The 23,857-nt window shown below is 41.4% G+C and overlaps 1 protein-coding gene and 1 long non-coding RNA gene across 3 annotated transcripts in view; one reads left to right on the forward strand and one right to left on the reverse strand.

Moving 5' to 3' along the window:
• LOC122556105 (PHD finger protein 13-like) overlaps positions 1 to 698 on the reverse strand; it is a 44,317-nt gene extending 43,619 nt beyond the window's left edge. Inside the window, exons 1-2 of the mRNA XM_043702563.2 lie at positions 542 to 698; positions 167 to 198 (exon numbers count right to left, since the gene is read on the reverse strand). Of these exons, the coding sequence (XP_043558498.2) occupies positions 167 to 198; positions 542 to 635 (126 nt within the window). The 5' untranslated portion in view covers positions 636 to 698. The remainder of the gene's footprint in view (positions 1 to 166; positions 199 to 541) is intronic.
• Positions 699 to 991: 293 nt separating this feature from the next.
• LOC122556103 (uncharacterized) overlaps positions 992 to 23,857 on the forward strand; it is a 40,854-nt gene continuing 17,988 nt past the window's right edge. The window contains exons 1-3 of one of the 2 annotated variants that reach the window (XR_015759127.1): positions 992 to 1,037; positions 1,136 to 1,276; positions 20,293 to 20,976. This is a non-coding gene — a long non-coding RNA (uncharacterized LOC122556103). The other variant, XR_015759126.1, reaches the window with a different exon arrangement.

Below are 23,857 nucleotides of genomic sequence, written 5' to 3' on the forward strand. Positions count from 1 at the left end.
CAAACTAAAATCAGCAATCACCTTCCAGCATACCAATTCCCCCACACAATCGAAAAAAAAACACATTCCAAAAGGAAACTAAACGCACCCCCGCCTAAGAAAATGCCAGTGAAGCTGCAAACCACCCGGAAAGCAGAAGAGAAAATCCTACAAACCGGGAGCTCACCTCAGAAATCATCGCCGCCTCTGAGCCCGCTTCTAAAAGAGACGAAAGTTTAAAAATTAATTACTTTTTTAAAAAAAGCAGTTTGTGAAAAATATATTGACCAACCCAAGTAGCATTTTACAGACCTTAAGAACCAACTTCCAAGTGCCGGACCCGAAAAGTTAAGCTTGTCTCCCCTATCTACTGTTTTTTAAAGACCATGCGTTAAATGATTTCATTTATTATACAACGACTAAAAGTAATGAAAAAGAGAAAAGAGGGAGGGAGAGGCGCGCCCAGTCCCACACACACACTCCATTAGTCCAAAGACTCTCTGGCCAGTCCCATTAAAATATTAAAAGTTCTTTCTCCCCTTGTCGCATGATTATTTTTTACCTGCACAAACTGCATTATTTATCTGCGATGTCATCCCTCCGGCTTCCTTATTCCTCTTCGATGAAAACATTAAAATAACAAAAGTGAAACACATACACACCAGCTGTAGGACCACTTCTAGAGCAATGGGCAATCTCTCTGAAGCCCCCAAACTCAACCCCATCCAACTCCCTGTCTGTCAATGACGTCACCCGCAGCCCGGTCCCGACCATCCCGCCGGGACCGTGAGGGGAGCCAGAAAAACTAGGAGGTTCAGAAAGGACAAGGGATCAGCTCATTTATAGCATAATTCGCCACTGAATGAAAATTAATTAACAATTCAGTTGAAAAATGATATGAAATGGTTTCTAATTGTGTAAAACTGAGACTGATCCCTGTCAACTTTCTCTCCTCCCCCTCTATTGACGGGGCCTGTAGGGGTGAATGGTGGATGGTACGGACCGTCCCCGCCTCCCAGCCTCGTTCGTGATCCACTCTATAAAGACGCTGCGGCCGTGTATGGCTTCAGTTTGAGTTGGGTGTTGGGGTTGAATTTGAATTTGTGTTTATTTACTTACATAAATAATCATTATTATTTTTCTGTCTCATACACAGTACGTTTTCCCCCAACCTGAGCTGCGGAAAGATGAGCTAGGTCCTGCCTATCTCCTCGGGCTAGAGAAGAGCGGGAAGTATAGCTGTATGGTTGGATATACACCTCGGGCCGAGTGGTCTGTGCCAGGAGGTTTCCATGGAGTTGAGTATTGGAGAATCTCCTTAAACACTTCTCTGGAGCAGATCGGCCGAAGTCTTATTGAATGGTGTATTCTTGCTCATTTGTTTTACGTGCTGTACGTCAAACGCAGCCCACCTCAGCACTAATTTCAACTAAATCTTTCCCTATTACGCTTTGTAACTTGTTAACAAGTCTGCTTACGACGCAACTCTACGCAAATTCTCAACTGTCTCCTGGTTCTTATGCCAACTGTTTTGTATCTAGGTTATTGATCTTGCTTGAAGTTTTTCTCCAAGCCAGTATTTACCACTTGTTTTTATTTGCCTTAAATTGCTGTTACTAGGGATGTTGCTGGAATGGCTGTCTTTTAGATTAAATGCTATCTGTCTGCTTGCGTGGATGTGAAGGGGACTAGGGAAGAATTGGAAAGCTGGTAGTGATGGTAGTATAGTGAAGAGGATTGATGTTGTTCTCAGCATTGGAGAAAGTGTTTAAACGATGAGGTGGTTTCCTTGGAAGATCTTCTTCTGCTTGGAACAGTGGGAAGAGGAGGATCCAGCTGTTACAGTTCATATCAATATCATAAAGTCTACTGCATGGAAATAGATCCTGTGGTTCAACCACTCTATGCCAACAATGTTTGCAAACTAAGCTGGTCCTGGTTGAGGGTGAATGTCTGGCTGAAAGACTAATGAAGTGGGACTTGAGTAGTAGTACTAGTGCCAATGGTGTGAGTATATATCACTAAAATGGTCTACAACTTGAAACTGTCTCCACTCTTAACCTGGATTGATCTCCCAAGCTGCATAACTAATGAAGTACAGAGGGCATATGTGGTGATGGAGGGAAGGAGATCGAGCTTGAGTGAATACCTCAGGTTGAGGCAAAAGCACTATCTGTGGAAAATGAAGGGATGGGGGAAAAGCTTTAAATATACCAGCACTCAAAACTAGATGTGACAAAACAAAATGAAAGTCTGTCAGAATAGGAGGGCATACCAGGAACTGTCCCAGGCATACCTAAAATGAGGTAACAACCTGCTGTAGTGACCAAACAGGGCTACTTGTGAGATAGCATAAGCAGTAAATGGAAAGGATCCCATGACCAGTGGATCTGATCTAAGCTCAACATTTGTGAATGGTGGGGAACAATTAAACCACTCACTGGAGAAGGAAGCTCCACAAATGTCTCCATCATATGGAAGAGCCTAGCACATCAATGTAGAAGATAAGACAAGCATTTGCAACAATCTTCAACTAGAAGTGCCAAGTGGATGATCCATCTCTGCCTCCTCCAGTGGTCCCAGCTTCACAATGCCAGTTTTGGCTAATTCTCTAGTCATGATATATCAAATAGTTGGAGGCATTGGATACAGGAAAGACTTTGGGTCCTGACAATCTGGCAAAAGTAACGAATACTTGTACTCCAGAGCTTGCTGTTCCCTAGCTAAGCTGTCCCAGCACAGCTGCAACACTCCAATCTCTGATATGGAATATTGCCCATGTAGTCCTAAAGTCTAACATCAGGACAGCTTAACCTGTCCAGTTATCACTTGGGGGAAGGTGATGGCATAGTGGTATTATCACTAGACTATTAATCCAGTGACCCAGGTAACTTTCTGGGCACCTGGGTTCAAACCCTGCCACAGTAGATGGAGTTTGAATTCAATTAAAAGGGAATCTGGAATTAAGAATTTGAGTAACCATCATTGCTTGGTGGGGTGGAGAGAACCCATCTGATTCAAGCTTTCTTTCCTTTTGGGAAGGAATATGAATTGGCCTACATGTGACTCCAGATTTGCAATGTGGTTGACTCCTAACAATTAGGAATGGCCAATAAATGCTGGCTTAGTCAGTAGTGCCCACATGGCTTGAATTTCTTTAAAGTCAAATATTGCAAGGTGTCACCAACACTGGTATGAAGCAACACCTGCATAACCACCTGCTCATTGGTTCTGGCATTGCCTAATTTGGCTAATCTGCTCTTGACGTTATTACACCTTTGTTCAAATATTGGGAAAAGAGCTGAAGTCTAGACAGTGACAGCCATTGTTATAATCCTTGTTTTTTGACCAAGTAACCTGAGCAAAATGGGAATTGGGGGCGAACTTTCTTGTTGGCCTGTATCTGGTATATAGGAAGATTGATTGTAGTTTAGTGGTCAGTCATCCCAGGAGTTTGTGTAGTAGACCCAATTGCCTTCAGCTGCTTAATGATTCCAGCCTCTCCTAGTCATAAAGTCAGAACTGAAGATGTGCAATCATGGGTAAACAATAGTTACCATTTGACTCCTTAGATGCAGAAGCAGTTCATGCTCAAATGAAACAAGGAATTCTGAGGCTCAGGATATACATGCCTTTGGAAAGGCAAGGACAGATTAGGGATAGTCAGCATGGCTTTGTGTGTGGAAAATCATGTCTCAAACTACTTTGTTTAATTAACAAAGAATTCATGGCAGAGGAGTAGACATGATCTGTATGGACTTTAGTAAGGTGTTTTGACAAGATTCCCCATGTGAGACTGGTTGGTTGGCAAGGTTATATCTCATGTAATACAGGGAGAACTACCCATTTTATACAGAATTGGCTCAAAGGATGGTGGAAGGTTGTTTTTCAAACTGGAGGCCTGTGACCAGTGGAGTGCCACAAGGATCTGTGGTGGGTCCATTGCTTTGTCAATTATATAAATAATGTGGATGTGAGCATGAGGTATAGTTATAAGTTTGCAGATGACACCAAAATTGGAGGGGTAGTGGACAGTGAAGGTTATCTCCGATTACAACAGGAACTTGATCAGATGTGCCAATGAACTGAATGGCGCATAGTTTCATTTAGATAAATGAGTTGCTGCATTTTGGGAAAGCCAATCTTAGCAGGACTCTTAAAACGTAATGGTAATATCCTAGGGACTGCTGCTGAACAAGACCTTGAGTGCAGGTTCAAACTTCCTTGAAAGTGGAATCACAAGTAGATAGGATAATGAAGAAGGTGTTTGATATGCTTTCCTTTATTGGTCAGTACTGAGTACAGGAGTTAGGTCATATTGCGGCTGGACAGGCCATTGGTTAGGCCACTTCTGGAATATTGCATACAATTCTGGTCTCCTTCCTATCAGAAGGATGTTGTGAAACTTGAAAGGGTTCAAAAGGATTTACAAGGATGTTGCCAGGTTTGGAGGATTTCAGCTATAGGGAGCGGTTGAATAGGTTGGTGCTGTTTTTCCTGGAAGAACTGAGGCTCAGTTTATAAAATCGAGTGGCATGGATAGGGTAAATAGACTGGAGTGGGAGTCCACAACTAGAGGGTTATAAGTTTAGGGTGATAGGTCTCATATCTTTCCCTAAGGGGAAAATTTGTGTGGAATAGGCTGCCAGAGGAAGTGGTGGTGGCTCATACAATTGAACATTTTAAAAGGCATCTGGATGGGTATGAATAGGAAGGGTTTGAAGGAATATGGGCTGGGTGCTGGTAGGTGGGACTAAAATGGGTTGGAATATCTGGTCAGCATGGATGAGTTGTACTAAGGGTCTGTTCCATGCTGTATATCTATGCCTGAGACACAAGAGCCATCTGTATTATCTACAAGGTGCAGTGCAGCAACTCCCCATAGATCCTTAGTACCTTCCAAATCCACAAACACTTCTAAGTAGAAGGACAGGCCTAAGACATGGTAACTCCCGCTCCAAGGTAAATCCTCCTCCAAGCCACAACTTCCAGATTTGGTAATATTTTGCTTTTTTCCCCAGTTTTGTTTGGTTAAAATCCTGAAATTCTCAAGAGAATTGTGGTTCTACCTGCAACACATTGACTGACTGCAGCAATTCAAGAAGGCAGCTTGTAAGCACCTGAAGGGTAATTGGGGGCAGGCAATAAGTGCTAGTCAGCTAGTGATGTCCACATCCTGTGAGAATATTTAAAGCATGTAGAATTCATAAGTGAATTAGAGGTGGAGTGAATGACTATATATAATATTTAGAAAAATGACAGTTGGATGAAGAGGATTGGATTCTGAATACTCAAGGAAAATGATCTCCAAGATTTTGAGAAGCTAAGGAAAAGTGCAGGGCTAATACTTATCAAAAATGTTTTTTGTACAACAGTTAGTTGACTTTGGTTCAGGAGATGAATACCAAGAACTTCTTTCTCCTGAATATCCAGATGACCAGAATATAGGAACACAGCAGCTCTCCAAAACCCTGATCAGGCCTCGAGTACTGTGAGCAGATCAAGGCACTGCAGCTTAAGAAGGGTGAATTGGCTTGGAGGGAATACAATGTAGATTTACAAGAAATGAAACCTGGACTTCCGTTAGGTAATGGTGACAGATTATGTAAATTTGGCCAGTTTTTCTCAAATTATAGAAGGCTAAGGAGTGATCTATTGAAGCCTTCAAGATATTAACTAACGGCAATACTTTTTTAAAAGGCTACTTCCATGGGTTGGAGATTCTAGACCATGGAGGCCTAGTCTTAAAAATTAGGCTGGACTGTTTACGAATACTTTTACACAATGTAAATGCTTGGAACTCCCAGCCACAAATGGCTGTTGATGCTAGGTCAGTTCACCATTTTAAATCTGAAATTTTCTTTAACAAAGATTGTCATGGGATATGAACCAAAGGCAGGTACATTGAGTTAGGCTACAGATCATCCATGACTCTATTAAATGTTGGAACAGGCTGGATAGGCTGAATGGCCGACTTCTGTTATGTCACCCAATTAAGTCCCCTCAGAATCTTGGATCTTTCAATAAGATCATTCTAAACACCAGGATCCAGGCCCAAATTTTTCCTCCAGATAAGCCTTTAATTTCAGAACAGTCATGTTGACCTTTTTTATTTGCTTCTAGTGTAATTTCTTAACTAAGCAGACCAAAACTGTACAGTACTGCAACATGTACTCCCAGCAATGCACTCTAAAATGTAAACAAATGTCCTTGTTTATATCATTCTGTTTTCAATAAATGATAACACAATTGCATTCATAAAGGTTTGCATGCAAATATAGCAAGTGATTGATTCAGTACTAGAACACATCTCCTGTGCCATTGAACTACAGTGTCTCCACTTTGAGTATAGTATTCCTCTCCTTAACAAATTTGTTCATGGAATATAAGTGTTAGCTAACCAATCCAGCTTTTATTCTCCATCTCTAATTGTCTAAGCGAAAGCAACCTTAGAATGCTGCAATCCTTGGGATGCAGGTTTACTCAGTGCTAATTGGGAGGGAGTTCTTGGATTTTATCCTAATGACCATGAAAGATCAGTGACTGCATTGACTTGGTGGTCTTCCTATATATTTGCTGCCCTTGATCTTTTTTAATTGTAAATGTTGACTGTTTTGGAGTACTTTTGGGGATATTTGGGTGACTGTTGTGTTTTTAGATGATATTTAGTACTTCCAATGAATGGAAGGTAGTGAATAGGGTGTCCAGCAAGTGGATGCTGCTGGGTGTAGTGATCTGCTTTTGTTGGAGTTGGAATCCTTCAGGCATGTGAAGAGTGGTACATTATGTCTCCTGTCTTGTAGATCGTGCACAAGTTGCCAGAATGGTGTCAGGGCTAGTAGCTTTTGAAATGCAATGCCTTCAGCTGTTTCTTATTATCAGAGGCTGCAGTGAATCATCCATTTGGCTAGAGATGGATGTAATACTTCATTGTCTTTTGCAATGATGTGCTGGACTGTGCCATCATTAAGGGTGGGGTTATTTGCTTAGCTGCCACCTCCTGTTGCTTGTTTAATTGTCCGCCAGCATTTGTCACCAGATGTGGTGGAATAGCAGTTTAGATCTTGTTAGTTTTGGAGTCACTTAGCCTGGCTTTTTCATGCTGTTTCTGTTTAGCATGTTAGTAGTCAAGTTGATTCCTCATTTTGTGTGCCAGATGCTGTTCTTGCAAGCCTTCCTGCACTGAGTCAGGGTTGATCCCCCTAGTCTGATGGTAATGTGGAGTAGAGCTTTCAGATCATGGTTGAATGCAGGCTGATGGCTCACAGATCCTCATGGATTTCCACTTTGACTTTGCTAACTATTTGAAGTGAATCCTAATTAACACAACACGATGAAGGGTAAGGTCAAAGTGAAGACTCCAGACCTTCTCCCTAGTGAGTTGATAGTGGTCATTCGTACCAGTACCAAAACGCTTAGCCAAGACAACATCAGTCCAGTGACATTAACACTCCACCATTATCTTTCCTAAACCTTTATTTTATGCAGCAATGTTGTGTGGCATCTTATCATTTGCCATTTGAAAATTCAAATGTGGCATCTATCGGTTCCACGTATCGACAGTTATGTCCTCAATAGTAATAGGTTTCTTAAACACCATTTGCATGTCTTAACCAATGACTTTACCTGATTGCAGTAATTTTCCTTGTTTCTTGTTGCAACTTCACAGATTTCTGATATCAAGCTGAGTGGCCTTGGGTTTGCTGTTCCCTTTCTCTTTCCTTAAATTAAACCTGGTGGAAATGTAAGACATGCCATTTCAAGCTGTTAAAGTTTTTTAATCAGATCCGATGTATTTGAGTTAGGAAAGCACTGCATTTTACCAGAAAGTGGCCTGGCAATGTAAATGAGAGCAGCTTGACTTAAGTCATGTAAATCTAATGATCTAACACTTGATCAGGTCAAGGCACAGTTGTCTGGCAATCAATTAGTTCAAGCGGACTTCTCTAACCCATAAGGAAAGGGTATTTGGTATGGATTATTGCAACCTAGTGTAATTGGTGTATTAGCCTATGTTAAGGAGCATAATAAATGCAGCCAGTCTCGATAGAAGTGGAATATAAACTGCTTTGTACTGGCAGCAGAAATGCTTCACAATGTGACATTGTTCCACAACACATTGCATTAGTGTTAGCAATCATAACTGAATAACTGTTATGGGGTGTGGAAGGCCAAGGCAAATAACCACAATAGTTGGGCCAGAATTGTGTTGGCCCAGCCCACTCCATCTTTTGGTTAAGCAGAATCAACCTAAACTCAGGTGGTCATCTAGCATTCAGTTCTCTGAACTATTAAGCCAGAGCCCCATGCTAGTGTTTCTGGCAATGAGCTTTAAAGCTTACAATGGGAAATAAATTTCCATAAATGGAATTAAATCACCTACCTAATAGCAACCCTATAACTTTGATCAAAGCTGAACTGGTTCACTTTCCAGAGAAAGGAGACTGCTGTTAAAGAATTTTATTTGAATGGGAGTGTCACTGTCCATTTTATTCCTTCAAGAAAGTATTGCTGAACTGGCATTTTTGAAACAATGCAGCCTGTGCAGTGTTTTAGGATGGGAGTTCCAGGATTTTAATCTGGTGACAATAGAAAAATGGTGAACAGGTCAGGATAGTGCATGATAGGGATAGAGTGTTTGTGTTCATGTGGAACTGGGTGTTCCTCTACAGCAGAGAATTCAGCCAATCATGCTTGTGTGGGCTCTTTGAAGACTTTTCAATGAATTTGAATCTGTTTATACCTTTTCCCCATAACCCTGCACACTTTCTTTCATTGCCTTCAGGGAGTGCATTCCCTTTCACAACAGCTTGCCATTTTTAAAAAAACTTTCTCAGTGTCCATAATAAATCTGAGCCTGAAGTTTGGTGTAATGTATCCCAATCCAATGTCAAATTTGTTTTCTACAACTGTCCTGGACATTTTCTTGCTCTTCTTGAATAAATGAATTTTGGAGATCCTGCAAGAACATATCTACACTAAATCTTAATCTGGAGAGAGTTAATCATTCTTTATTTGAAGGATTAGAGGAACCATCAAACTTGAGTATTTACTTTGTAATATGATCAATACAGTACAATCCTCCCTTACCCTATTATCTTAGCCATCAGATTAAAAGAGCAGTGTCCCCATCTTAATAGCAAAGTGTATGGAATTCAACTGCACCCAATAGCAGTTAGCTATCAGGCCTAACTAAGAAGACTTAAAGCTTCTAACTATCTTCACTGTCTACAAGTTAAGATTTGTAGCTCAGGTTGACATTCTAAATGTAAGCTTCTTCACTGAGCTAGTAGGTTCACTTTCAGATGTTTCATCATACTAGGTAACATCAGTGAGCCTCTGAAGCACTGGTGGTCTAGTTGCCTTTTTTGTATTTAGGTTTCCTTAGGTTGGTGATGTCATTTCTTGTTCTCTGTGGTAAATGGGATCCAAGTCGACCTGTTAGAGTTCTTGGAGTGCCATGCCTCTAGGAATTCTCATGCATGTCTCTGTTTGACTTGTCTGAGGATGTATGTGTTGTCCCAGTTGAAGTGGTGTCCTTCACTATGTAAAGATACTAGTGAGAGTGGGTCATGTCCTTTTTATGGCGAGTTGATGTTCATGTAGCCTGGTGGCTAGTTTTCTGCCTGTTTCTTCAATGTAGTGTTACAGTTCCTGCATGGTAATTTGTAAATGACATTTAGTTTTGCTTGTTGTCTGTACAGGGCCTTTCAAGTTCACTAGCTGCTATTTTGGTGTTGGTGAGTTTGTGGGCTGCCTTGAGGCCAAGTGGTCTGAATGGGCTGGCAATATTTCCAAGATGTCTTTGTAGGGGAGTGGCTAGGGTTTCTGGTTGCTTTATCTGCTTGTGTTGCTGAGAAAATCAGTGGACTGTGCTCATTGGGTACCTGTTCTTTTTGAATACACTTTATTATAGGTGTCTTTTTTTACTGTCTGCTTAGTTCCTGTTGCAGTGTGGTGGCTCATTGAAATGTTCTAATGCAGCTCAGTTTGTGGGTGTTGGGATGGTTGCTTCTGTAGTTCAGTATTTGGTCTGTTTTCCTGTAGATACTGGTTTGAAGTTCCCCATTAGATGTTTGCCATTCCTAGATAGCACAGTAGAGCAGTTTGTTGCTTTCCTCCTCTTTAGTGAATTTTATGCCAGTAAGGGTATTTGATGGTCTTGAAGGCTTCCTCTAACTTGTTTCGTTAGTGATAAAGGTGTCATCCATGTAGCAGATGACCCCCTCCCCCTCCTTTCTGTTGATTTATAGATAGGGACATGTCCTCCTTCCAGAAGTCAATAATCATTCTTTTGTTTTACAGACATTGAGGGAGGTTATTATTGCACCACAACACTTAAGCACCCCTTTCTATATTCTGATAGATGGCTATCAAACAGTGTTGTCAGCAAACCTGTAGCTGGTGTTTGTATAGAATTTGGCTATTGTCATGGGTGCACAGGGCATAGAGTAGGAGGATGAGAACACATCCCTGGTTGGCTGCAATATTGAGGATTATCATGGAGGTGTTATTATTGTCTATCTGCACTGATTGTGGTCTGTGGGTCAGTAAGCTGAAGATCCAGTTAGAGGGTGGATCTGAGACCTGGTCTTGGTGTTTTGAGATTAGTCTGGTAGAGATTATGATAAAGGCAGAGCTTTAGTTGAGTAGGAGCCTGACAGGTGTCCTTTCGTTATCCAGCTCTTCCAGCAATGAGTGCAGGACTAGGAAATTCCATCTCCTAAGGACCTGTTGCCAGTAGGCAAAATGCAAAGGATCGAGCCAGGTTGGGAGATATGGACCACGACCAGCTTTTTGAAGCGCTTCATGATTGAGGTCAGAAGCACTGGGTAGTAGTCATTTAAGGCACGTTGCATGTGTATTTGTTGGTACTAGAATGATCTTCCTGAAGCAGGTGAGTACTTCAGATTGTGGCAAGGAGAGGTTGACTGACTGTCAGCTCAAATGTCCACCAGTTGGTCCACACAATCCAAATGCATGGCCAGGGAATCTTTCTGGCTCAGTTACTTCTCTCTGGTTTAGACTCAGGAAGACTGATCCTATGTCTACAGTGGTGACTGGGGACAGGTGGCACAGTGCCACTTGCATTCTGCTCTTAAGCACAAAACATTGAGCTCATCAGGGAGGGATGTGCTGTTTTCTTTTTGGTCCAGTATTTTACTCCTTTTTGTTGGCTGTTATGTAGGCAGGTGTCCATCTGGTTGGTTTGGGTCTCTAACTTGGTCTGGTACTGCCTTTTGGCATCTGTCACTATAACACTGGAGAACAGTACTGAAGGCAGGTCTGTCACTGAAAGTGGAGATAAATCTCTCTGATAAGGCTACTGTACTAGTGGGACAGGTCTGGCACACTACTGACAAAAGAAGGTCTGTCTCTATAATAGGTCCATTATTGGAGACAGGATTTTTGACTGCTTAACAGCATGGTCCTGGTGGGGGACAAGTTTGAACTCTAATACTAGATCGTGTTGGTGGGGACAGGTCTATTACAGTATAACACTGGATGTAGCACTGGTAGGGACAGATCTGTTGCAGCATAACAGAATATTGTAAAGACAAGTCTGTCACTGCCTATCACTACCACATACCACTGGTAAATTATTTTGTTGCTATATAACAGGTACAGTACTGGTGGGCACAGATGTCATGATATAATACTGCAGTGATGCATTCAGATCTGGATAAGTGGAGACCAGTCTATCACTATACCCCACTGGGAAGTAATACTGTGAGCATAGGGCTGTCATTACACTGGGGTATTGGACTTATAGGAACAGATCTGTTACTGTTACCATAATAGTTTGTCCCTGCATAACTGTGTACACTAGTGGGGAAAGACCTTTTGCTGTATAAAACTGGGATCTACTAACAGGCTTGTCCTTGGGTAATACTAGAGTACTGTACTGGTGGCTATGGGTCTTAATGAATAACAGGGGTACAGTAATGCTGACTAGAGTTGGCCAATATTTAAGCTGTTACCAGTGCATACAGGTCTGTTGTATAATACTGGAGTACAGTACTGGTGTCAAATCTGTTCCTACATAACACTAGGATGCAATTATGATCCCAGCTGAGATTGCTGGATGAGCAACATCGAGCTTGATCATAATTTTGAATTTAGAAGTGACAGTTCAGAAATGAGCATCCAATACTACAGGTCTGGTTTTAACAATACAACATTTATCATGGGAACAGGTCTGTCATTCCAATGAGTACGTTACTGGTGGAAACAGATCTGTCACCTTATAACACTAAAGTGTGTTACTGGTGGTACCAGTCTTTGATTTACAGTAGTCAGGGAAAGTCTATCTGCCCCAATTCATTGGCATAGGCTTAGTCCACTGAAAATAAAGTCCCTGTATTATTAATCTTAAATGTTTAACAATTTAGATAAATGATCCCAAGTACCCATTTTGCCTGAGGGGAATTCATTTAAAAATAAACACTCCAGGTTTCTGTACTTGACAAGCAAATTTATTACAAACTGTCTTCAACCAATGGAAATTAGGAATTGTGCATTGCTAACTTACACTGAATTTTACACCTTCTAAGGTCCCAGTCACATTAAAGACACAAAGGATATTAGTGATGGGAAAGCAGAAACAATTGGTTTACACAATTTTCTGATTCCTTTTTAGCTGTCTTTTGACTAGGCTGTTTGTACATAGATGCTCTCTTTCACTAATTGTGAATTTATCCTTTTACTATCTTTGAAAACATTCTATCCCTCCTTCAGTTGGGGATTTACAGAGAAAGGTGAATGGAAGACTGTTTCTGGAGATTTTCTGGTCCCTCTACACAGACAGATTTTAATGCTTTCTCTTTGCAGGCGCAAGCGATTCTCTGCATTGGCCCCAAAGAGGCGATAGACTGAAATTTATAATTTGTTGAAAATCCTCTTAACCAACTCAACTTTGAAAACGAAGTTGCTTGTAATGTGAAAGCAATAATTGAATTTAACCACTGAGCAGTATTTGTATTAGCATAATCCATCAATTGACACTTGTGACCAGAACTGATTTTGTTTGATCTCTAACATGCCCACTTCTGATTTCTCCTCCTCATTAGAAATAAATGCCCTAAGGTAGTCAGATCAGAATCTGCCGTATCTTTATTTCTAGAGGGGCTCTCAATTACTTTTATTCTACTTCACTTCAGGGTATAAAAAAGTGCAGCAAGTCCAGTATTTTCTTTAATGTTAGTAGACTGTCTCAATCAGATTCTTTTCAGAATTACTTTCCTCCCTGTCTGACAGCTGGTATGAACTTCTGCAGTCTGGCTTCATACCCATGAAAAGCTGGCTTCCCCTGGTCTGGATTATGTCAACCTTTAGTCAAAAGTCACTTTTCTCACATTTCCTTACCCTTAGAATCCACCAGCTTGTATTAGCCCATTTAAGATCCAACAAACAACATTATTCCAGTAGCAATATGTAAGTGATCGTGCCAATTTTAAAAATTGGCACGAATCAGTGATTCAGAATCCTTTTTAGAGATAGTAATCTGGATCTGCTAGTCATGCAGTACTGTGCATTTAAACCTTTGCTGGGTATATGGGAGAACTTATGACAGATAATACCAACATTTTAAACTTGGACATGCAAAATAGTTTGCATAAATAACAATTTTCTTTTTCCTGTTTTAAATATTAGTATCAAAATTCAACAATATTGACAGAACAGCAGATTTATCTCCATCTAGGGATTTATGGAATGGTTCACCAAGCTGTAGTAATGCCAAATTTACTTTCACCAATTTGGTAAAGTTGGCTCACTCTGGCAGCAGTTCTGCTTGCCCTGTTTATAGGAAGGATTATTAAACTGGAGAGCTTTCAGAAAGGATTTACCAGAATGTTGCTGGTAATGGAAGGATTGAGACTAACTCAGACTTTCCAGTCTGTTTATCTTCAGTGGAACATAGGAGGTTGAAGGGTGACCTCTTGAGGGGTATAGATAAGATGAATGACCAGAGTTTTCCTGTAGGATGGGGGAGGGGCTCAGAACTAAGGGGCAGACTAAAGTGAGATTTTCAAAGGAATGGGGGCAACCTTGTACAGTCTGTGTGGAATGAACTACCAGAGGAAGTGATGGATGCAAATATAGTTATGATGTTTAAAAGGCATTTGGATAAGGTTTAGAGCAATATGTGCCAACTTCAGGCATGTGGGACGAGTTTAGTTTGGGAATATAGTTGTTGTGGATTGACTAAATCAAAGGGTCTGTTTTCATGCTGTGACTCATGACATGTTTCACACTAAATTGGAGTGTCATGCTGTGAGTGGCATAGTGGCACAAAAGCTTCTATGCTGATTTTAGTTCTGGATTATTGCCATTTTAGATGTTAAAATCTGGAAGTTGCTGGTCATACCTAGGTGTCATTGAGAAGGTGGTAGATACCATCTCTGAACTGCTGACTAGATTGCTAATGTCACTGCAATGAGATGGAGTCCAAATTCCACTGCCCTCTACTTGTGCAGACTGTATCTTATGTCCTGTGACACCATGTGCTAACTGGGACTGACTAAGATCAGATGTAGCAGGATTTTGGCTATGGCCTACTTGCAGCTGAAGAATGGCATTCAACTTTAATACCTACTGACCTTGTTTTTCTCTTGTTCTTCTGTTACCCTCAAGTCAGGAGATCGATTCTGGTTCAATGACTAATGTAAGAGGTCCTGATGTTCCCCCATTGTTTATCTTTACCTAATTCTATTCACGCTAATAAGAAGAAATGGCTGAAGATAGTGCAAAGTCTTAGTCCTGAAAATCCCAGCACTAGCTGTGTTCTACTGAAGCTTTTTCATTATAGCTGCAATATTGGCATCTAACTCAACAAGGTGGAAGACTGCCCATTTATGTCCTGTTCACACAGCAGACAAAATTCAACCTGGCCAATTGTCTGAGCATGAGCTAAGTAGTGTCAAGCTGTGCTTATTCAGCAACAACCTGCTGTCATATTCAGTTTGTTTTATCAGTGTCACTGGGCATTTAACCTCATTACAGGTTTGATCTAAACATGGACAGAGTTAGGAGAAAACAAATGCCCTTCATATCAAGTGTTACTGGACTGAGTACAGCAGCGAGGAAACATCTGCACTGGTTGGAATCATACCTGCCAAAGGAAGATTTCTCCATGTTGATCTACGGTTCCTCAGCGTGGTGGCCGAGGTCAACTATTTTCTGATTCTCCAGCAGTGACTCCCATCCCAAATATAAATAGGGATACTTGCTATTCAATGAATCATGTTCAGTTTCATTCACTATCTTCAATTACTAAAGCCATCCATAGTTGCACAAAGAAGAATTTTGACAATAATCAGGCCTCTGATAAATAACATTTGTCACATTCCTGTCAAAAAAATGATCACATCCAACAACAGAATCCAACCATCTCCTCTTAATGATCAATAATACTGTCATCATAGAATTTCCCATCATATCTACCTATGGTGGGGATTTCCAATGGAAAGCCATTTAACTAGTTCAGCTATATTAAATATTGTGGCTAGAAAAGGAAGTGAGGCTGGGTAATTTCTCAGTAAGTGAAACACCTGACTTTCCCCCAAAGGCTGTCAGTCACTTAGACACAATTCAATAGTGTGGTGGAATACTCTCCACCTACCTGCAAGGATACATACAGTTCGAACACTTAAACTCAATGTTATCCAGCATAACCATCAAATGATTTGATCAGTATCCTGTCCATAAATATTCCCTCTTCAGCATGTACCATTTACAAAGGATATTCTGCAGCAACTTGCTAAGGCTTATTTAACAGCAGCCTCCAAACCCAGGATGTTTACCATCTTGAAAAACAAGGGCAATAGATGCATAGAAGATGTATTGCTTTCTTGCCTGCATCTCCAGTTACCCTCTTTCCATACTCAGTGTGGCACTGGAAAAACACTGCAGGTCAGGCAGTATCAGAGGAGTAGGAGAGTCAACAGTTTGGGCATAAGCCCTTCAAGAATGTTTGTTTTTTTTTTGGGGGGGGGGTGATATGCTGAGATAAATAGGGTGGAGGTGGAGAAGGTGGTAATAGGGTGATGCAAGTGGGGAGGGTGGAGTGGATCGGTAGGAAGGAAAATGGACAGGTCAAGAGCGTGTTGCCAAATTAAAGGGTTGGATCTGGGATGAGGTGGGGGGAGGGAGGATTTGGAAACCAGTGAAATCACTGATGCCATGTGGTTGAAGATAAGGCATTCTTCCTCCAGTCATGGGGTGGCTTGGATTTGGTGGCTGAGGCAGCCCAGGACTTGCATGTCCTTGGGGGAGTTGGAGTTGAAGTGGTCAGCCATAGGGCGGTGGGGCTGTTTGGTGTATATCCTAGAGATGTTCCCTGAAACATTCCAAGAGTTGGCGTCCTGTCTCCCTGATATAGAGACCACACAGAGAGCAACATGCATAGTAGATGAGCGTTTGGATATTCAGGAAAATCTCTGCCGGATGTGAAAAGATCCTTTGGGGCCTTGGATAGAGGTTGGAGGAGGGGTGTGGTGGTTTGTGGGCACAGGTTTTACACCTCTTACAATGGCAAGGAAGGTGGGGAGGGTGGGTTGGTTTGTGGGTTTGGACCTAATGAGAAAGTTGAGGGAATGGTCTCTGTGGACGCAGATAAGGGTGGGAAGGGAAATATATCTCTGGGGTCTGAATTGTAGATGGTGGAGGATAATACAGTGTAGCCAGAGATTAGGGAGGAGAAGATGAGAATTATGGGGTTCAAGGGTGGAGGGGCTGGAGGGCATTGTTGATCACGTGGGAGGGGAAATTATGGACCTTAATGTTTTGTACCAGGTCAGACCACTTCAAAACACTTCAAGAAAGTGGCCCAGGCCATAACTTTGATATTTGTATTAAGGAAGCATAACAAATATTCCAGGTGGGATGCAACTGGTCCAACTACTTAGTTTTAAACAAAATAGATTTTATTTTTATAAGATTACCGAATGGAATACAGAATAACTTGACCTCTCTGAAAACCTGGATTATCCCAACTTAATGATGTTGTTCCCAACACTTGCAACAATCCCCATAAACACCCCTTGGCAAAAAAAGCACAGGGTCTTTCAGGAGAGAATGAGATGGCAGCATGGAACACTCTTCCACGTCACTGCTTCTTGGACCAGCAGCCTCCAAATGCTTGACTGCTTTCAATGAACAGCCAGATTACCAAAACCAGAGAAAAATTGAGCTGGCCACTCTCCTTTCACTGTACAAGTTTTTTTCACTTGTTTTTATTTTAAAAAACACTTGAAAGCCTGAGGATAGTCCAGGTAGTTGTGGGAGTTGGTGGGTTTGAAATAATAGATGTCTGTGAGTTGGTTGCCCAAGATGGAGAGGTCCTGGAAGAGGAGGGAGGTATCTGAGATGATCCAGGTGGACTTAAGGTCAGGGTGGAAGGTGGTCGTGAAGTTGATAACTGTTCAATCTCCTCATGGGAGCATGAGGTGGCACTCAAACAGTCATCAATGTAGCAGAGGAAAAGGTGGAGAATGGTACCAGTGTAACTGCAGAAGATGGACTATTCCACATATCCTACATAGGTGCCATTGACTACCTGTTTGGTCTGAAGGAAGTATTCCCATACCCCTTTGATACCTTTCTTATAGGTCAAAAGTCTATCTAACTTAGTCTTGAATATATTCAGTGGCCTTGTTTCTACTGCTGTCTGAGGAAGAGAATTCCAAAGACCCAAGACTCTGAAAAGGGAGACCCTTACCTTTAAATTGTGCCTTGGCTCTAACCTTCTCGACAAGGGGAAATATCTTCTCCATACCATTCTGTCAAGCTCCCTCAGAAACTTGTGTTTCAATAAGGTCCCATCTGATTTATCTCAACCCTAATATGTTTATATGCAACTTGTTGTACATTTCCCCATGACACATTAGGAACTAGCCTAATGAATGAACCTTCCAAGAAGTAACTGTTCATATTGATTTAAAAAAAATACAAGTTGGGTAATTTACTTGTCCTGTGATTAGCTCTGCAATATTTTGCCAATGTTGGCTAATAGGAGCAGCTTCTTGATTAGTAATCATTGTTGTCTCTCTCTTCTCTTAAAGTGCAGGAGTGCATTCCTAGCCTTAGCCCTAATGTAGGGAGTACCATTTCACAGACCTCCGTCCCTTTTCCCATTTTTACATTCCACAATTAACTGTAGGAATTGGACTTTTCACCATAAAGCCATTTGCTGATCACTGCCAAGTTACAGATTGGTAATAGGGAATGTGTATCATGCTTGAATATGATTCCTTCAGGCCCAAGGCCTCAAACATTCATCACTACCATACTCTGTACAGAATGGGAAGCAAACCTCCATTATTTGTTTTTGTACATAACTATCAAATAGCTTGCTTCAGCTAAAACCTTCACCTGTGCTTTATTACTTGAATATTCCTTAGTGCTCCTTATAGACTGTCAGCAGGCTTGCATTTTAAATACTTAGTTTTTTTTAATGTAGTTTGCTTACCATGGCCAGTTTTAGAGGCATTTTACATACTGCTAATCTAACAAAGCCATGAAGACATTTTGTAGAATTGCATTACATAACACCCTATTTTAATTTCAAACCACAAACTCAGATTAATATTAATTAAGTAGCCATAGCCAGCAACAGATGAATGATTAGATTCCCTACAGTGTGGAAACAGTCTCTTCGGCCCAACAAGTCCACACCGACCCTCCGAAGAGAAACTCACTCCCCTGTATTTACCCCTGACTAACCCACCTAACACTACGGGCAATTTAGCATGGCCAATTCACCTGGCCTGCACATCTTTGGACTGTGGGAGGAAACCGGAGCACCCGGAGGAAACCCAAGCAGACACGGGGAGAATGTGCAAACTCCACATAGATGGTTGCCCGAGGTAGGAATTGAACCCAGGTCCCTGGTGCTGTGAGGCAGCAGTGATAACCATCGTGCTGCCCCTAATTAGAAGTAGCATCTCAAGTCTTATTATTGAAGAATAACAATTAAAATTAAAAGCTGAATATTACCCCTACTAAATTTGTAACTGTGTTTGAAAAGTGCCTTTTAAAAGCAGATGGTGAGAAGTATAGAAACAAGATATGTCCAGATGTAATCATTATCTGTCAGTCTTAAAACAATAGGCACACTTAATGGTTCATTTAAGATAAGGCAAATTAACTATATCGGCTAAATATTAAAGGTAATCAATATGTGGTTGCTTCAATCAAATTGATTATCATCATATTACTAACAAATTATACCTTGACAACTTTTCATGAAGGGGTTGGTTAATCCCAGAATGAGATATAAAAATAAGGTTGAGAATAATTTTCTTGACTACTCCTTTGATTCCATATCTTGGGCCAGGTTAACATAGTGTTATTTAGGGATGGTTTTGATCTGTCTCCCTGTGAATGAGTGGTTTATGGAGGGACAGATATCAGTCTGTCAGCCAAGTTTCTGGCAGTGCGAGGAATGGATGTATACGTCTCCTTGGACCAGAAAGATTCCGAACAGCGACAAAGTTGTGGATTGTCCCCCTCCATCTTAAAAACTATTAAAGACAGAGAACAGACTTTATGTATAGTACATTCTTATGAGGACAGCTTGAGTGTGGCAGGCCTGTATTCATTATAAATGAGTTTAGAAGAGAGAATATCTTTTTGTAACATAAAAGGTTTTTATGGGGCTTGATAAAGTTGCTCCCCCTTGTGGGAGGATCAGGATCTGGATAGCATAATCTGAGTAAGTGTACATCCATTTAAAACAGAGCATAAAAACATGAGTTGTTGTAAGGTATTACATAGACTGGAATGTCAAAATGGCTTTACCTGTTGCTAAGACTTTTCTGGGGTTATAAAATTTTAAGTGCATTGTTTGAATCAAGTTTTTTTTTTATAATAACCTGTAAATTGCTGTGCCAAACTGGTATTCACAACTGTACCAATAGATACAATAAGATCTAAGCACCTCTTGGCTACTTCAAGTGATGTGAAATATCTTTCAACATCATACTCTGTAAATATAGGCTCTAAATTAAAATATCTAGTTACATCAAATCCTCACGGAAATCAGATTCATCTTCTGAACTACTCTCTAAGCTTTCCTCTAGCTAAATCATGCAGTATGACTTCACAGCGTCTTTGAAGTCCAAGCTTTTTAAATAATTTATTTCTCTTCATTTCTCCTTACTAAGATCCTCGTCCCATTTTGAACTTATTTCCAGTTACCTTTCTTCCAGTTTGATTTTTAGAAGATTAAATTAGAAATTTTTTATTAGCAACATCAATTTCCAGTTTCTCTCATTAATTCTAAATATTAGAACAATTCCTCTTCTTCCTCAGGAGGCTAAGGAAATTCCACATCCATAGTATGGACCATAGAAAGCATTCTATCTGGATGCATCACGACTGGTATGGCAACCGATCTGCCTCGGATTGTAAGAAACTACAAAAGATTATGAATCCAGTCGAGGCCATTGTGCAAACCAACTTTCCATCTGTTGACTCCATCTACACTTCTTAATGCCTCGGATGTAACATCAAAGACTCCACCCACTCTGGTTATAAGCTCTTCTAACCTCATTCAGCAGGCAGAAGATAAAAAGGGTGAAAGAACCGCTTCAAAAATGTAAATAACATTCTTCAATTTTATAATCCTAGAAAACCTGTACAAGGAGGACGGATTGCACCTAAATTGGAAGGAGACTAATATACTGGCAGGGAAATTTGATAGAACTGCTTGGGAGGAATTGAACTGGGAGGGTGGGGGGACCCAGGGAGATAGTGAGGAAAGAGCTCGATCTGAGACAGGTACAGCTGAGAACAGAAATGAGTCAAACAAACAGTCAGGGCAGGCAGGGACAAGGTAGGACTAATAAATTAAACTGCATTTATTTCAATGCAAGGGGCCTAACAGGGAAGGCAGATGAACTCAGGGCATATTTAGGAACATGGGATTGGAATAAAGAAACATGGCTCAGGGATGGGCAGGACTGGCACTTAATGTTCCAAGATACAAATGCTACAGGAAGGATAGAAAGGGAGGCAAGAGAGGGGGGGGGGGGGGGGGGTGGCCTTTTTGATAAGGGATAGCATTACAGCTGTGCTGAGGGAGGATATTCCCAGAAATACATCCAGGTAACTTATTTGGGAACTGAGAAATAAAGGGATGATCACCTTACTGGGATTGTATTATAGACACCCCCCCCCCCCATTAGTCAGTGGGAAATTGAGAAACAAACTTGTAAGGAGATCTCAGCTATCTGTAAGAATAATAGGGTGGTTATGGTAGGGGATTATAACTTTCCAAATATCGACTGGGACTGCCATAGTGTTAAGGGTTTAGATGGAGAGGAATTTCTTAAGTGCGCATAAGACAACTTTCTGATTCAGTATGTGAATGTACCTACTAGAGAAGGTACAAAACCTGACCTACTCTTGGGAAATAAGGCAGGGCAGGTGACTGAGGTGTCAGTGGGGGAGCACTTTGGGGCCAGCGACCATAATCTATTCATTTTTAAATAGTGATGGAAAAGGATAAACCAGATCTAAAAGTTGAAGTTCTAAATTGGAGAAAGGCCAATTTTGACGGTATTAGGCAAGAACTTTCGAAAGCTGATTGGAGGCAGATGTTCGCATGTAAAGGGACGGCTGGAAAATGGGAAACCTTCAGAAATGAGAAGAATCCAGAGAAAGTATATTCCTGTCAGGGTGAAAGGGAAGGCTGGTAGGTATAGGGAATGCTGGATGACTAAAGGAATTGAGGGTTTGGTTAAGAAAAAGAAGGAAGCATATGTCAGGTAGAGACAGGATAGATAGGGTGAATCCTTAGAAAAGTATAAAGAAAGTAGGAGTATAGTTAAGAGGGAAATCAGGAGGGCAAAACGAGGATGTGAGATAGAATTAAGGAGAATCCAAAGCTATTTCACAAATATATTAAGGACAAAAGGATAACTAGGGAGAGAATAGGGCCCCTCAAAGATCAGCAAGGTGGCCTTTGAGGGGAGCCACAGAAAATGGGGGAGATACTAAATGAATATTTTGCATCAGTATTTACTGTGAAAAAGGATATGGAAGATATAGACTGTAGGGAAATAGATGGTGACATCTTGCAAAATGTCCATATTACAGAGGAGGAAGTGCTGGATGTCTTGAAACGGTAAAAAGTGGATAAATCCCAAGGACCTGATCAGGTGTACCCGAGAACTCTGTGGGAAGCTAGAGAAGTGATTGCTGAGATATTTGTATCATAGATAGTCACAGGTGAGGTGCCGGAAGACTGGAGGTTGGCAAATGTGGTGCCACTGTTTAAGAAGGGCAATAAAGACAAGCTAGGGAACTATCCACTGGTGAGCCTGACCTCGGTGATGGGCAAGTTGTTGGAGGGAATCCTGAGGGACAGGATGTACATGTATTTGGAAAGGCAAGGACTGATTCGGGATTGTCAACGTGGCTTTGTGCGTGGGAAATCATGTCTCACAACCTTGGTCGAGTTTTTTGAAGAAGTAACAAAGAAGATTGATGAGGGCAGAGCAGTAGATGTGATCTATATGGACTTCAGTAAGGCGTTCGACAAGGTTCCCCATGGGAGACCAATTAGCTAGGTTAGATCTCGTGGAATACAGGGAGAACTAGCCATTTGGATACAGACCTGGTTCAAAGGTAGAAGACAGAGGGTGGTGGTGGTGGAGGGTTGTTTTTCAGACTGGAGGCCTGTGACCAGTGGAGTGCCACAAGGATCGGTGCTGGGCCCTCCACTTTTTGTCATTTACATAAATGATTTGGATGTGAGCATAATTGGTATAGTTAGTAAGTTTGCAGATGACACCAAAAGTGGAGTTATAGTGGACAACAAAGAGGGTTAGCTCAGATTACAACAGGATCTGGACCAGATGGGCCAATGGGCTGACAAGTGGAAGATAAGAGTTTAATTTAGATAAATGCGAGGTGTTGCATTTTGGGAAAGCAAATTTTAGCAGGACTTATACACTGAATGGTAAAGTCCGAGGGAGTGTTGCTGAACAAAGAGACCTTGGAGTGCCGCTTCTGAGCTTCTTGAAAGTGGATTCACAGGTAGATAGGATAGTGAAGGCAGCGTTTGGTATGCTTTCCTTTATTGGTCAGAGTATTGAGTACAGGAATTGGGAGATCATGTTGTGGCTGTACAGGACATTGGTTAGGCCACTGTTGGAATATTGCGTGCAATTCTGGTCTCTTTCCCAACGGAAAGATGTTGTGAAACTTGAAAGGGTTCAGAAAAGACTTACAAGGATGTTGCCAGGGTTGGAGAATGAGCTACAGGGAGAGGCTGAACGGACACTTCCATGGAGTTTCGGAAGCTGAGGGGGTAATCTTATAGAAGTTTACAAGATTATGAGGGGCATGAATAGGATAAATAGACAAGTTCTTTTCGTCGGGGTCAGTGAGTCAAGAACGAGAGGGCATAGGTTTAGGGTGAGGGGGGGAAAGGTATAAAAGAGACCGAAGGGGCAACATTTTCCACACAGGGGGTGGTACGTGTGTGGAATGAGCTACCAGAGGAAGTGTTGGAGGCTGGTGCAATTGCAACATTTAAGAGGCATTTGGATGGGTATATGAATAGGAAGGGTTTGGAGGGATATGTGCTGGGTTCTGGCAGGTGGGACTAGATTGGGTTGGGATATCTGGTCGGCGTGGACAGGTTGGACTGAAGGATGTTTTCTATGTTGTACATCTCTGACTCTCAACGTCTAACCAATAGGCAAAGCCATTGAAAAGCTAACTCTTAGGATGAAGGAGCCAAGAACAAAAGAACAGAACAAGCATGCATCTGGGTTCCCTCATGAGTTTCACGAGGAGAAAACAGATTGATTTAATTTAGTTCTTCAATGTCTGAGCCTATGTTCTACTGTTTCACAGGTCTTTCTTG

Source organism: Chiloscyllium plagiosum, unplaced genomic scaffold (assembly GCF_037043375.1).
Source record: "Chiloscyllium plagiosum isolate Xiang-an unplaced genomic scaffold, Cpla_swu_hap1 HiC_scaffold_13, whole genome shotgun sequence".
In the NCBI taxonomy this organism is placed as follows: Eukaryota; Metazoa; Chordata; class Chondrichthyes; order Orectolobiformes; family Hemiscylliidae; genus Chiloscyllium; species Chiloscyllium plagiosum.